A 15,519-nucleotide genomic window follows, 5' to 3' on the forward strand; every position below is an offset into this window, starting at 1 on the left:
ATCTAAGCTGTCCCCACCGTGCCACCCCCATGCAAACACGCACATGCATAATCTGTTACTCTCTGCTAACTCATTTAATATCTTGTTAAAAGAAATTAGTGGGAGTTAAAACATGAAAACCTAGCTTTTTCAGTGGACTTTGTGGAAGAATTGAGAAGCAACCTTGAAAACTGAGTCAATAGGCCATGTGGTTCCCCTGGAGTTCTGTTTTCCTAGATCCCTTGTCTATTTGCCCTTGAAAACAGGGCTTAGCTTTACTTACTTGGACTATGTTCTTGCTTTTCTCTCCCGTAGCACTGTGGCTGCCAGTATCAATGCCTTAGCAACAGTGACCTTTGAGGATTTTGTCAAGAGCTGTTTCCCCCATCTCTCTGACAAGCTGAGCACCTGGATTAGTAAAGGCTTATGTAAGTATAGCCAGGGGATCTTCATCCATGTCACAAAATGTGTACCTGTGGTACATGTCAAAATCCTGCACATGCTATTCTGGACATATGAGAAATCTCACATACTGAGTCTTATACTTGCAAAGATACAGGGAGGGTACCAGCTTATCTGTCACCATCCTTATTTTTGACCTTCTTTTGTGATTAGCCTACATTTCAGATTCATGATATCAACATCTTTAAAAATATATATATATTTTATTGATTTTTTACAGAGGAAGAGAGAGGGATAGAGAGTTAGAAACATTGATGAGAGAGAATCATCAATCAGCTGCCTCTTGCACACCCCCTACTGGGAATGTGCCCGCAACCAAGGTACATGCCCTTGACCGGAATCAAACCTGGGACCTGTCAGTCTGCAGGCCAATGCTCTATCCACTGAGCCAAACCAGTTTCGGTGACATCAACATCTTTTGATTATGCAATGCACTGTCATATTAGTTCCTCTACATGGGAAGATATTCTGCTCACTGTGGCCAATCACTTTCTAAAACCAAATTCTTTTCTAAAGAATCTGTAGGAATCTCTTTGATGTAGGACTCTCTTTCATGGCCCTCGTGGAAAGAGTTCCAATTCAGGGTTTGGGTTCTGGAGAAGGGCTGCACACAAATGAAGAGACTTGAAGAAATTCAACTTGGCGATATGGGGGCCAGGCGGTAGTCCATCGCTAGTGGGAGAACTACTCCCTGCTCTGGCCCTGCCATCCCCTTTTATTAAGGCTTTGGGAAAAACATCTTAGGCAACATACCGGTAAACAGAAATTTACATGTAGCCCTTAGGCAGGAAATAACAGAAACTTACACAGGACAAACAAGGTGGAGGCTGCTTCAGCTAACAATATCTCAACTAAAGGTTAGAGCAATTAAGGTTGTTGACCAGCCTTCCTGGCTTTCTGTCAACATCTCTTTTTTAGTGAAATTGATTTGTTTTCCAGCAAGAATCCTTTATTTCTCAACTCCCAGTAACCTCACCTTAAATAAGAATTTCTCTTTGTTTAATCATAAATTTGCACATTACATTTTTAATCACAATAACACTTATTATCTTGAATTACACTTTTATACATTTTACTTCTAAGTATAAACAAGCCATATGCTTATTTACTTATTATAGAAAATGTAGGTATTTTGGAAAACATATGAACTTAAAAAGTTATAGCTACCTAATTTTGTTACCATTTTTTAACTTAAAATTAAAAAAAAATTAAGCAAAATTGAATTTCCAATATATATGCCACCTAACTTTGGTTATCTTTTTTAAAAATAAAAAACAGTGGTTCTTTGTGTTTAGTTTTTCTTTCAGATTAAATAATACATTGATGTTACCTAACTGCACTTTGCCCCATGGCATTGCATTAAACCTAAAAATGTATTTGGGAAGAAGAATTGACATTTTTGTAAATTTTACATCTAAATAATAATTTATTTTTTTCATTAAATAATATAACAATTTTGATCCCAGATATTAATTATACCCATGTCTTTTTTCCCTCCTGCTTGGCCCTCCTGTCCTCCTCCTCCTCCTCTTCTTCCTCCACCTCCTCTTTCTCTTCTTCCTTCTTTTTTCCTTCTTTCATTGATGTTATCAATGAGATGCTTTCCCCATATTTCCTAAACTGTTTATGATGAATGTGGACAAGCTATAGCTTTTTGTTTTTGTTTTATAAGCATGTATATTGCCATTTCCCTGACTATTATTGATTTTAAAGAATTTAATTGTTTTTCTAGTAAGTATGGTAATTGCCTGCTAATATTGGTAGTTTAATCATCTCCTTCTTCTCAAATGTTCTTCTCATTTGGGTTGTTTGTTCTCCATTTCCTTTAGTGTTTGTTTCTTCTACTTCCAAAACGTGGCTCTTTTCTTCTGCACACTTAAAGAAATTAAGTGTGTTTTTTTCTGTCAATTTTGAGTTCTCCACAAAATAAAGTTTAACAATAATAATTTTAATTGTGCTATTTATATTTTTTCCTTACATTTTACTATAAGAATTAAGTCGTTCAGCAAGGTTTGGATACTTTTACCATGAATTCCCAATATATATGCCACCTGAATGCTCCATTAATACATTTCCAAACTTACTTTTTCACATATTCATCCAGATCTCTAACCATTCATTAATCACCTTGTTAAAATACATTTCCCCTAAATTTTTGCATTCATATTATTAATTAGAATTCAATAACTGCTTAAAGTTATCTTTCATGCAAAATATATCTTTCAGTCTACAATGAAATGGACACATGTTCAGTATATGTTTGTTAAGTTTTGACATATTCATGCACCTGTGCGATCCAGCCATTAAAGATGTAAAACATTAGCATAGTCCTAAAAATCCTCTTTTGCTCATTCCAGTCAATCCCTGCTCCCACTCCACTCCAGAGGCAGCCATTATTCTGATACTTTCCTCTTCTGGAATTTTACATCAATAGACTCACACAGTCCACGCACTTTTTGTAAGACTCCTTTCACTCAACATAATATTTCTGAGTTTAATCCATATTTTCTTTGTGTGCCCGTGGCCCATCCCTTTCCATGATGAGTAGTTTAAACCCCTCAAAGCGAGTTCTGATGATGGTATTGATATATATTTTTTTCCTTTCAGGTATCTTATTTGGTGTGATGTGTACCTCCATGGCTGTGGCTGCGTCCTTCATGGGTAGTGTTGTGCAGGTAATGAAAGAGGGAAAAGACACATTTATTTCATAGCAACATTTTTACCCATGTCTTTGCTAACGTTTTGTCTATTCCTCCAACCCTCTCTCTGAGGCCAGGTCCAAATTACACATGCATGTAAAATTTCAACCAAAATTACCTGCAGAAGAGAAAACTGTTAAAAACTAATAATGGACTCAGGTACACAGCTATGTGTGTGTGCACATGAGCACTGCCTGCATGATTATGCCTGTGTATATTCAACAAAGCCAGGGAACAGGGCTGTAGGTTGACAGAAAATTAGTTTAATGAAATTATTTTGCCAGTTATCTGGGCTCAATACCTTAGAAACTAAGAGATGTGGAAATGCATTTGTCAAATTCTCTTAGTTTGCAAAAGGGAGCCATAAAAGTGGGATATGGGATATGAGTGCCCAATGGCTTCCCTACCATACCTCAACCCAGTGCTTTAACATTTTTGAGGTATTCTGGGTGAGAGGTCAGAGATGGGGTAACAGACAATCATTATCAAAATACAATTATGCCTGGCCACTATGATTCACTGGTTGAGCATCAACCCATGCATGGTTTCATTCTGGTTAATGCATATGCTCAGATTAGGAGCTTGATTCCCAATAGGGGTCATGCAGGAAGCAGCTGATAATGATTTTTCTTTCATTGTTGATGTTTCTATCTCTCTCTCTCCCTCTCCCTTCCTCTCTCTTAAATAAAAAAAAAAATATATTTTTAAAATTTAATACAATTGCTCAAACAGCTGATCAACTATGTAAGTAAGATATGAAACATGTTTTAGATGTATTTACTTGGTACATTATATGAAAACTTTTTGATAAGATAGAAAATAAAAACAAATCAATGAGTTCTTAGCTTGAGAAAATCTATTTCTACAAATCAAAGCACGCGCACAGGTCTTTTGCATGTAATTTTATTTTTAACAAAATGCACCAACTTTTGTTGTTTCAAGTATTACATGTTTCCTTTTTTCTTATTAACCCCCTTTCCTTTTTTCTTATTAACCCCCACCACTCCTATCCCTGAGGGCAAGCCTTCACTGCTCCAGTGTCTGTGTCCATTGGTCATGATAATATGCATTCATATAAATTCTTTGGTTGATCTCTAATCACCATTCCCCACAAGCCTTCTCTCTGAGGTTGGATGGTTTGCTCACTGCCACCTTGTCTCTGGATCCATTTTTGTTCATTAGTTTATGTTGATCATTATATTCACATATGAGTGAGATCATGTGATAGTTATCTTCCTGTGTCTGGCTTATTTCACTTAGCACAATGCTCTCCAGTTCCATCCATATTATTGCAAATGGTAAAAGTTCCTTCTTTTTTTTTTTTAGCAGCGTGGTATTCCATTGTGTAGATATACCACAGTTTTTTAATCCACTCATCTGCTGATGGGCACTTAGGCTGTTTCCAAATCTAAGCTATTGTAAATTGTGTTCTTATGAACATAGGGATGCATTTATCCTTTCTGATTGGTGTTTCTAGTTTCTTGGGATATATTCCTAGAAATGGGATCACTGGCTCAAATGGGAGTTCCATTTTTAACTTTTTGATGAAACCCCGTACTGTTCTCCAAAGTGGCTGCACCAGTCTGCATTCCCACCAATAGTGCACGATGGTTCATTTTTTCTGCATCCTCACCAGCACTTGTCATTTGCTGATTTGTTGATGATAGCCATTCTTATAGATGTGAGATGATACCTCATTGTTGTTTTTATTTGCATCTCTCAGATGATTAGTCACTTTGAGCATGTTTTCGTATGTCTCCTGGCCTTCTGTATGTCCTCTTCTGAAATGGTCTGTTTAGGTCTTTTGCCAATTTTTGATTGGATTGTTTACCTTCTTTTTGTTAAGTTGTATGATTTTCCTATAAAGTTTGGAGATTAAACCCTTATTGGAGATAACATTGGTGAATATGTTCACCCATACAGTGGGCTTTCTTGTTGTTTTGTTGATCGTTTCTTTTACTGTTCAGAAGCTTTTTATTTTTATGTAGTCCCATTTGTTTATTTTCTCCTTAGTTTCCATTGCCCTAGGAGCTGTATCAGTAAAGATATTCCTATGACTTATGTCTCTATTTTTATTTTTTTCACAATGTTTATCATTGAGTCCAAATGGGAGAAATTATTTTCAGAAAGCATGTGATTAATGAATAGCACGTGGCTCATGAAGTCATGATTTTGATGTACTTTCTCCACAGGCTGCTCTCAGCATCCACGGCATGTGTGGGGGGCCGATGCTGGGCTTGTTCACCTTGGGGATCGTGTTTCCTTTTGTGAACTGGAAGGTAAGGATCCTGCACTTCTCTCTTCTCTCAAGTTATCCTGGTAATTTGTCTTTGCCAGGAAAAACAAAACACACACACACACACACACACACATATAACACAGTGGCTTCTTTCCATGGAGCTAAACAAAACCTGAGCCCTCCTATCTCTGACTTCAGTGAACCCATTTTAGAAGCAGAAAACAAAGAAAGAAAGAGATGGTCCTAAAATATAAAATTTCATGGCCTCAAAGCTGATTATTTAAAAAAAAATATGTAGGTGGGTTCCGACTTACAGCGAAAATTGCGTTATGTCACACAGTAGGCAGAGATCTCCGACATAACCTGAGGACCTACTATATATATAAATGTTTTCTATATTTGTACCTAAATTATAACTAATTTAAGTTAATGAACTAATTTAAGAAGAGAAGAGCTATGCATACCCTGAGAGCTGAATCTTCTTGTTTTGGCTAGCTGACAAACTAGTAGGTTGTCTTAAGTAAATATTGGTTGGATGACTGTGTAGTAAGTATAATTCAAAATGAACATTTATTTGGAAAAGTAATATAAAATATTTAAAATTTAAAAATATTTTAACATATTTTAAATATAATATTATCAAGCTAGCATTTTACTGTTTATGATTGTCATTCACATATTTATATATATATATATATGTCTCATGACACATGAAGTTTTAGAAAGTCTGCAGAAAACCTGACTCTATGCATATTTTTAATATATTGTGGGGTGTTCAAAAAAGCCTGATCACATGGTATACCTAATTAGATCTTTGTGGCCTCCTGACAATTATTCTAGATAAATCTTATGAGGATAGGTAAAGAAAGTAGACAGGAAGGAACATTTAGGAATCTGTACTACTTCCCCTGCAGTCTTATCAGAAGACACTTTGTTTTCATCAACTTTTCTGATATCGATGTTAACAAGGATAGCTATGTCCTTGGAAAGACAGAGGCAGAAAAGCAATTTCTTAGCCACAAAAGAACTAATAACTAGCCATATAACACTTCAATGCATTCTAAACATTCATTTGTTGTGTATGTTAGATAATTGTGGTCCTTCTATTTAGTTGGGAAAACTACCTTGTTCTAGATAAAAAATAATAATGACTACAAATTTGTATCACCTCTCACCTCGCCATTGGCCATGGTGGATCCTATCAATCAATACTGGCTCTCTCTCCACAGAATGTGGATGCAACCTCAGACTTCTTCTCAGCATGGCTTTCAAGACAGCCAGGGTTGAACTTTCTATTGAAGTCCATTCACCCTATACTGGTAGGCCTTCTAGGCCTCAGCAAGCTGCACTTTTCAAGCCAGATTCAGCCATCTTCCCATTTTTGGTGTGGCTTGCAAGCTAAAAATGACTTGACATGTTTAAATTGTTGGAAGGAAATAAAAAGAAGAATGTCTCATGACACATGATTATTACATAAAATTTCCACTCCAGTGCCCATGAATTTTACCAGAACACAGCCAGTCTCCTTTGTTTGCATATTGTCTGTGGCTGGTTTTATGCCAAGTAGCAGAAGCCAGTCGTTGTGACAGTCCTACATGGTCCTCAAAGCCTAAAAGGCTATTAGCTAGCTTTTTATAATAAAAAATTGCAGACCTCTAGTCAGACCAAAGCACAACTATCCAAATGGTATGCATTGCTTTAGTTTTCTTAAATTATGGTGAAAGGAACATTTCAATGAGGTTATTGGAGTAGCTTTATTTTGAATAAATAGAGAAACAGGCCAGTTGCTTTCTCTCGCAGAGAAGACTGAGCTATCCAGGAGAGCCAGGGGCACCCAGATTTTTATTTTCCAGGGGCATTGGTCTTGGCTCAACTGTCTCCTTTATGAAAAAAAGAAAAGAAAAGACTTTTCACTGTTTAGCAAGAAATATAACCCTGCAATGAAAGGGCTAGTAAATACACATGCTAGAACTTAGACTCAACACTGCAAATCTGGGAGTCAGAGACTCTGCCAGGAACTCTTGGAAGAGCCTATGGGAATGGAGCTTCTGTATTCTAGCTCATAATGACTATTAATGATAAATTACTTCAACTGTCTCCATTATCTGAAGTTTTCCAAAACTTCTGAAACTCAGCTACTGGGAACTGAGGTTTCAACAGTTTTTTTAAGTGAGTGTTAAATGAGAGGAAGAAGCCAAATGGAGAGAAGCAAATTCCTGAAAGGAATCGAAATACAATAATCTCTATAAAATTATCCAGTGTTTTCACTTAAGGAATAAGTTATTTCTAAATAAAGTGGTGTCGAGGGAGTTGGAAGGAAGGCAGTTTGAGCATGCTATTTCCAGAATGTGTGGCTAAGATTTGAGGTGGAAAGCCAGAATCTCCAAGGCACAGTATTCCTCACCTCATTATGTGTTCATATGGCTTTGCCATTAACTTTTCCTTTGCTTCATCAAGGGTGCACTAGGTGGCCTTCTGACTGGAATCACCTTGGCATTTTGGGTGGCCATTGGGGGCTTCATTTATCCCGCACCAGCCTCCAAGACATGGCCCTTGCCTTTATCGACAAACCAGTGCGTCCCATCAAATGTGACGGTGTTAGTGCCTTCAGTGCTATCCAGCAGGTATGGTGACTTCAAGGGCAGAGGTAAATCCCAGAGGGTGGGTCATCATGTTAAAAGAAGGAGCAAGACAAGACCAATATTTCTTTCCTGCGAGACTCCCCTGAGCAGCATGCAGCATTGATACCCATGATTTCTGTAGATATCCAGTGTTCTACATTCCAGTGTAGAACAGTAAAGGTGGCAGAAGGGTTAGCTGAAGTGAGTGCAAATTAGAAAAAAATAGTGAAAAGTTTGAAAGTAGAATGTAAAGATCATAGATGTATTTTTAAAAGAATAAATGCTCTGAGTAGAATAGGTTTGTGGGCAAGGTGGAGAATGATTGTGGACATACTGAGACGGGAGCAATGCTGAAAACTTATAGTTTCTAACTCAAACTGTACAGGGCTTAGCAAAGGGTTGTATTATCTATTTCTAGCTGGGACACGTGTTTCAAAATATCAAAATACAGGAGATAATGTAATGCTGGGAGAGGACCATGGACTTTGAAATCAGAAATATCTGTGTTTGGATTTTTGTTTTATGATTTATCCGTGCTGCACAAGTTAGTAACTTGTCATGTCTTGATTTCCCACAGTCCTTAGAGAAGGTAATAATTTACTGGGACTTTGATAGGATTAAACAATATTAAATCACATTACATTTATATCTCTATATTAAATTATATCTGTCTATTAAGTTCTAGCTATCATTTATTTATCTATATGTCATCTATCTATCTATATACAGTGAGAGAGAATGAGAGAGAGGGAGAGAGAATGAGCCAGGAGCACTGTACCTGGCTCTAGTAAGTGTGCATTCTCACATCTAACTGCGCTCCTGAGGAGGTGGTCCTTTCTATATAATGTATGAGAACTCCATTATCTTGCTGGCATTTGCCTCTGAGTGTCATCTAGTTTACAGCTATTCTCTCCACAAACCTTATGGACAAGCAATATTTATAGTTCCCAGGTCTACCATGTTGTTTCTTTCTTCCTGCCTATGCTTATAGGGTCCTCTTTTCTTTCCTTAGTTAACTCTTACCCATTCTTTAAAAATAACCTACGGTGTCATTTCACACATCAGCCTGGGTTTTATACCCTTTCTAATGCTCCCAGAATCCTCTGTGTCTATTCCACCAAGGCACTGCCGCTCATGATTGTTAATTCCTGTATACTGACCGTGGCTTGCTCATCTTTTAATCTTCAGTGCCTGTGATAATTTCTGGCACTAAATCTGGGTTTAGTAGATGTCTGAAGAATAAATAATACCAAAAAAAAAAATGGAAGGCATAGTTCTCATTGTAATCGTAATTCAGTGGAAATATTTGTAATCCCGGGATAGAAGGGATACAAAGCACAACTTGTCTAGCTTTGAGTTGTTGTTTTGTTTTGTTTTGTTTTTAAATAATCAAATGGCAAAAAGTTAAGCTTTTGGGTTTTGAGCGATGCCAGGCCTTAAAATGAACCCTCAGCAGTTCTCTCTAAGTCCCTGTGAATGGTAACTTCAGAACCCACAGAACTACTGACATGCTGTTGTCCTTCCTCCACAGGCCTCCGATTGCTGACTCCTGGTATTCAATCTCCTACCTTTACTACAGTGCAGTGGGCTGCCTGGGATGCATTGCTGCTGGAGTAATCATCAGCTTCCTCACAGGTTGGGTACCTGGGGCTTCTCTTTGGGGCCAAGGACCCCAGGCTAGGGTCCAGTTTCATGCATCGATGGTCTTAGTGGCTGGCTAACTGGTGTGATTTTGGATCCACCACAAAAATCCCCTCTTCCTAGAGAGATATATCTATCTCCAGACTAACATGCAAAAAAATCTCTTTTTACATATATTATTAATACATATAATTAATAATGATTCATATACTGTATGTAACATATATATGATTAGCAATATATAACATCCTGTATAATAATAGAGGAATATGCAAATTATCCAGGATGCCATAATGTCAAAATCGCTCAACAGGCAGCATGCATAGCAGGCACGGGTGGGTAGAGCCTTGCAGTGTCAAAAATGGGGGCAGGGCCGCAGCAGAGGTTAGGCAGGTTCACACAGAGGGAGGCCTCCACTGTGGGCCCACCCAGAGGGGTCCGCAGGCCTCCACCTCACCTGCCCTGGGATCTGCAGGTCTCCTCTGGCTCTTCCTACCTCTTTCAGGCAATCCATCAAGGAGCCCTGGGTGGATGGGCAGGGCCTACCTCTTTGGGGAAATGCATCCTGGGGCTCCTGCACTATGACAGAGCACAGGCCAGGCTGGGACATCATCCTCCCCCTTGAGTGCATGAATTTTGTGCACCGGGCCACTAGTATACTTACAAATATCTTCCATATGTACTGATTTGGTTCAAAACTGAGAGCTTTCCTAAAGAAAGAAATTATGTAATTTCTGCTATCCCTTCTGCTGGCATATAAAGGGTACTAGTAGTAGAGTTTTCCATAATAACTATTTTAACATAAATGTATTCTCTCTGTTTAACTCTATAGCCAGGAGCTTGCCTGACCTGACAGCTTGTATTGAATAGATGTTTAAAAACCAACTCCGACCACTTTGAGTGACTAATGTGACTAATGTCTGTCTATTAACTAGTCAGGCCTGAGTTTACCTTACACTAAGTCACATCCTGCTTCTCAAGTTGATGATGCCTCCGTCCTCAAAGGAAGTCCTGGAAGGGTACAACCACCTCATCCATCTGTCCTTTCATTTATAGGTCACCAGAGTGGCAAAGACATTCAACCAATGCTAATCAGACCTGTCTGCAACCTATTTTGCTTTTGGTCTAATGAATATAAAACATTGTGCTGGTGTGGAGTACAGCATGATGGTGGGACAGAGCAGGTGAGCTGATGTTTGAGCTTCTGGAAAATAGACACTGGCTCAAAGGGATTCCCTTTTCCCATTTAAACCATCTGCACAGGTGGGTGTGGGGAGGGAACACAGTGAGTGTCAGGACCTGAAGAAATCTGGGGCTCAACTTCAGTTATCTCAGCCAATTAACTTTTTTTTTTTTTTTTTTTTTTTTTACAGCTTTTATTTATTTACTAGAGACCAATACATGAAATGTGTGCACTGGTAGGGTCCCTAGCGACTGCTGGCTGCCTGCCTTCTGCCCCCCCCCCCCCCCCCCCCGCCGCCCCCTGGCTGCAACTGGTACATCCCTCCCTTACCCCAGCTGGCCCTGCCCCCTTGTCAAACTCCTAGACAACTCCTGGTTGAGGGGACAATTTGCGTACTATGTCTTTATTATATAGGGTTTTTATTGACTAGAGAGGGAGGGAGAGGGAGAGATAGATAAAAATATCAATGATGAGAGAGAATCATTGATTGGCCACTTCCTGCACATCCCCTACTGGGAATTGAGCCCATAACCCAGGCATATTCTCTTGACTGGAATTGAACTGAGACCCTTCTGTCCACAGGCTGACATTCTATCCACTGAGCCAAACCAGCTAGGATTCACCCAATTAGCTTTTAAGCAAGTAATTGTGTTGTAGCTAAATATGTCTCTGGTCTAAATTGTTGTCTTTGCAAGTGATCTATTTCCAAAATTCCTTTGAACTTTTCTGAGGGTGAATTGTAGGAAAAATATATAAATGAATGCCAGAAAAGGAATAAAATAGGAGCACTGTCTCATATAGTAGTGAAAAGTATGGGCTTGGAAGTCAGGCCTGGGTTTAACCCTGGTTCCATGCCTTATTGTCCTTGGGTAAAATAACCTCTCTGGACTTCAGCTTTTATCTTAGAACTGGGGTGGGCTGTGCAGCACAACCTGGGCACAAACATCTCTCGTTCCATGGAGCGTGAACATAAAGTAAGAGTTATTGGGGGCACTTCTTAGGTTAGAGAAGCAGCAGAAGGATTCACAAAGTCTCCCCACTCTCTCACCCCACTGAGCAATGTATTTTGGCCACGCAGGGCTAGAGACACTGTCCAGGTACTAACGGGGGTCACATCATCCAAAGTCCAAGGACTGTGTTTAGACCAAATTAGACTTACTGACTTGATGTAGCAAGAGTGGGGGACATTCCAGGGGAACCAGGGAATGCCACCCTCAATAAGAAGAGAGATTGGCATGCATTTTTGGTTTGGGTTGCTGCTGAAGGATTCCGGGAGGGGTTGAAGGGAAGCAGGAATGAAAACAAAGCTGTCTGCAGCAGCGTTGGCTAACAAACATTAATCACTAGAGAGTTATGGCATTTGACAAGTGCAGAACCTTAGGGGGAGCAATGTTTCCCATTATGTTTATGGCTGGTCTTATATGTGTCTGTCCTTTTAGCTTTACTAATGGCAGGCATGTTGTATTTCTCCCCTTTTTAGATAGAGTTTATTATCATCCTTTCAGACCCAGACACTTCATTCTTTCAGCATTCTAGGAAGGGAACTCCTTACCCTTATCATATCACCTAAGGTGCCACTTTCCCCCAAACAAGGTAATAACATGTCCATGAAGAAAAGCTGAGCTGAATGCTACTTCAGTAAGGAGTGCACCATCTAGACAGGGGTTACAAATGGGAAGAAAACCTATTCAGCTGAGGAAGCAGCTGGTTGAGCAGAATATTGTTTGGATAAGAGGATTATGAATAAGTTCTAGAGAGAAAGAATCAAGTTATCGAGTAGTTTACATATTTATCTTCCCGGGCAAGATTTTCTTGAAATAAATGATAAATCCTGCCTCGAGGCTGAGTTGAGAATGGGACGGAGCATGTAGCATGTCACTATTAGGTTCCACAGCCAAAGAGTATCATCGAGCAGCCTCTGTATAGGAGCATCTGTATACAGGTACCCAGTTACGCCCTCACCATACCACTATCAGAGAATCAGAGACACAGGTTCTCTCTCCTTAGGAAGTAATGCCACTATATCACAGGTTTGCTTAATAAGTTATATATATATATATATTTTTTTTCTCCACACAACACATGACATATTGTAAATGCTCACTAAATTATTCTTTTTTATTTTATCATCATTAGAAATAGGTACCTACGTGGATTGAGGCATCAAAGTTATCAATTAGAAAGTGCCTTGGGTCAGTTAATTGTGCTACTTTTGTATTTACCAATACATATCATTTTTATTTTATTTTTATTTTTGATAGGGGAGGCCCAAGTCCCTTGATTTACTTTGGAATACATCAAGATGATTTCACTAATATGTGTCTTTCCCCTTTCCGCAGGAAACCCTTGAGAATGGCAGCACCAGGAAACAAGGAACTGAAATGGTCTTACAGAACGGACTCAGAAGAAAAAGCCTGGTCCGCGGTCCAAGCTGCAATTCCAAGGGCAAAAGCTATGACAATGTGGCATTTGAGAAGATTACCCATTTCTAAGGCAACACGTGCATGCGTGTGCACACAAACACGCACATACACACGCGTAGGCATACATAGTCCCCATGCTTTTTGCTTATTGGTTAGTAGACTTGTGTAGTTGCCATTGCTAGAAGAAAAGGGTGCCTACTGTCTATTTATAACTTATTTATAACCTCAAATACAATGACCATTTCCTGGGATATTCTTTGGAAGACCCAAACTTTCAGGTGAGAAAAAACAACCACGCCTTAAGTGCCCAGGAGACATCCTTCTTGAATAAAGTGAGACTGGATTTAATCATTGTACAAGAAATCATTCTGTTTGCTTTGTGAATATTAAACGTCCCTTTTCTTGGTAGATTTTTAACCATCAAATATCTTGTAATTTACAGGCAGAATGAGGAAGGGGATATGCGTATTAAATGCTTCTCTGTCTCAGGTGATAAAACAAGAGAATGACAGCCACCTGAACCCCCATAAGTCACATATACACAGACTGAACCCCCACAAGTCACATATACACAGACACATTTCATATACCTCCATCCTGTAGCTTCAGGTGCAACTTATAGCTGCTATTAGCACCCCTGCCACACTCATATTTTTAAGTCCTCTTCCAGTGATGCCTGCTCCTACAGCTGTCCTGACCAAGCCTTCAAACAACTGTGCTCAGCACAGGTGACACTAGAATGCCTGGCTAGTGAAGGCAATTATAGATATCCTTCTCCCTTTAGGTATTCAATGTAGTATTTTTTTTTTTTTTTTACTTTTTTTCTTTCTTTTCTTTTTTTACCACCTTGCAATGAAAAATTGACTCTGTGCTCAATAAGAAGTGTAAGTCTTTCTCCAGAGCTAAAGAAGAAATGTCCAATAGGAAATTGTTAGAACAGTATTGTGTAAAAGAACCTTATAAATAGTTTACCAGCCCAGAGCTTTCACTAGCCTTAGGTATTTCTTTGATGCAAAATAACCTGCCCACAGTTTTTATATCCTTCTCATTCTGCTCATGCATGCAAGCTCAATGTGTTCCATCAGGTGAGGGTAGTAGAAGCAAATATCTTAATGGTTGAACTCTAGCAAATAATTTATAAATACTTGTTAATTTTCAGTATATGGATATATATATATATATATATATATATATATATATATATATATATATATATAAAGGCAGCTACTATAATGGCCATAATAACCTTAATGGCCATAATAACCTAACAACCAGTCTTTCTAATGCCCACTATGGCCAGCGAACTGGCCCAATCAGAGGGTGGGGCCAGCAGCCAACTTCACAGTCCCTCCTCCTTGCCGGCCTGCCCCTGATCTGATTCTCCCACCCATATCAAGACTGGGGTCTGTCAGTCAAATGCCCCCTCCATTTCTCCCAGCCAGCTGTGCCACAGATCAGCCTTCCACACCACAATAGGCCAACATCCCCACCCCAGGCCGTCCCACCCCTGATCACAACCTCACACCCCAATAGGAGGCGAGGATTGGTGGCCAACCTCCTGCAGCCCCTCTCCCCAAGCTGGCCACTTCCCCAGTGGGTCCCTACCACCCTGATCAGCCTTCCACCCATCCTTCTGGCTGACTTCACTCCTGATCATCCTCCCACCCCAATCAGAGGCAGGGCTGGCTCGCAAACCACCCACAGCCCCACCCCCAAGCCACTGGCCTCTAATCAGCACCACCACCATCACATTTGGGGGTGGGCCCTGCCATTTCACCTCCTTCAGCCCCTCCCCATGGCTGGTTCTGCCCCCAATTGGACCCCCAAACCTAAACAGGGGCAGGGCCCACCAGCCAACCACCTATGACCTCTTCCCCTAACCAGCCCAGCCTTGATCTGGGGCCCTGATTTGGCCCTGATCTGTGTGGGGCAGCTGGCCAACCTCCAACCATCTTTTCCTCCTGACTTATCCAGCCCGAACTGCCTTGACTGGGGCCTGGCCGGCTGAACTCCAACCTTGCATGAACTCATGCACTAGACCTCTAGTCTATATATATAAAAAGCCAAAGACCATAGTGCCATAATGATCGGTACGACTGGTTGCTATGATGCTCAATATGGCCAGTGAACTGGCCAGATCCAAGGATGGGGTCTGCCAGCCATCACCTCTGCAGATTCTCTCCCCCTCCAAGCTGGCCCCACCCCTAAAAGCCCCCCACCCCAATAAGGGGCTGACTGGCCAACCTCCTGCAGCCCTTCCACCTGGCCTGCC

The 15,519-nt window shown here is 40.1% G+C and overlaps 1 protein-coding gene across 1 annotated transcript in view; it reads left to right on the top strand.

Moving 5' to 3' along the window:
• The window catches only part of SLC5A12 (solute carrier family 5 member 12), a 32,770-nt gene extending 19,171 nt beyond the window's left edge, over positions 1 to 13,599 (top strand). The window contains exons 9-15 of the mRNA XM_036427926.2: positions 295 to 407; positions 3,049 to 3,116; positions 5,333 to 5,419; positions 7,837 to 8,003; positions 9,532 to 9,635; positions 10,698 to 10,825; positions 13,164 to 13,599. Of these exons, the coding sequence (XP_036283819.1) occupies positions 295 to 407; positions 3,049 to 3,116; positions 5,333 to 5,419; positions 7,837 to 8,003; positions 9,532 to 9,635; positions 10,698 to 10,825; positions 13,164 to 13,316 (820 nt within the window). The 3' untranslated portion in view covers positions 13,317 to 13,599. The remainder of the gene's footprint in view (positions 1 to 294; positions 408 to 3,048; positions 3,117 to 5,332; positions 5,420 to 7,836; positions 8,004 to 9,531; positions 9,636 to 10,697; positions 10,826 to 13,163) is intronic.
• The last annotated feature ends 1,920 nt before the right edge of the window (positions 13,600 to 15,519 follow it).

Source organism: Pipistrellus kuhlii, unplaced genomic scaffold, assembly GCF_014108245.1.
Source record: "Pipistrellus kuhlii isolate mPipKuh1 unplaced genomic scaffold, mPipKuh1.p scaffold_m20_p_9, whole genome shotgun sequence".
Taxonomy (NCBI): Eukaryota; Metazoa; Chordata; class Mammalia; order Chiroptera; family Vespertilionidae; genus Pipistrellus; species Pipistrellus kuhlii.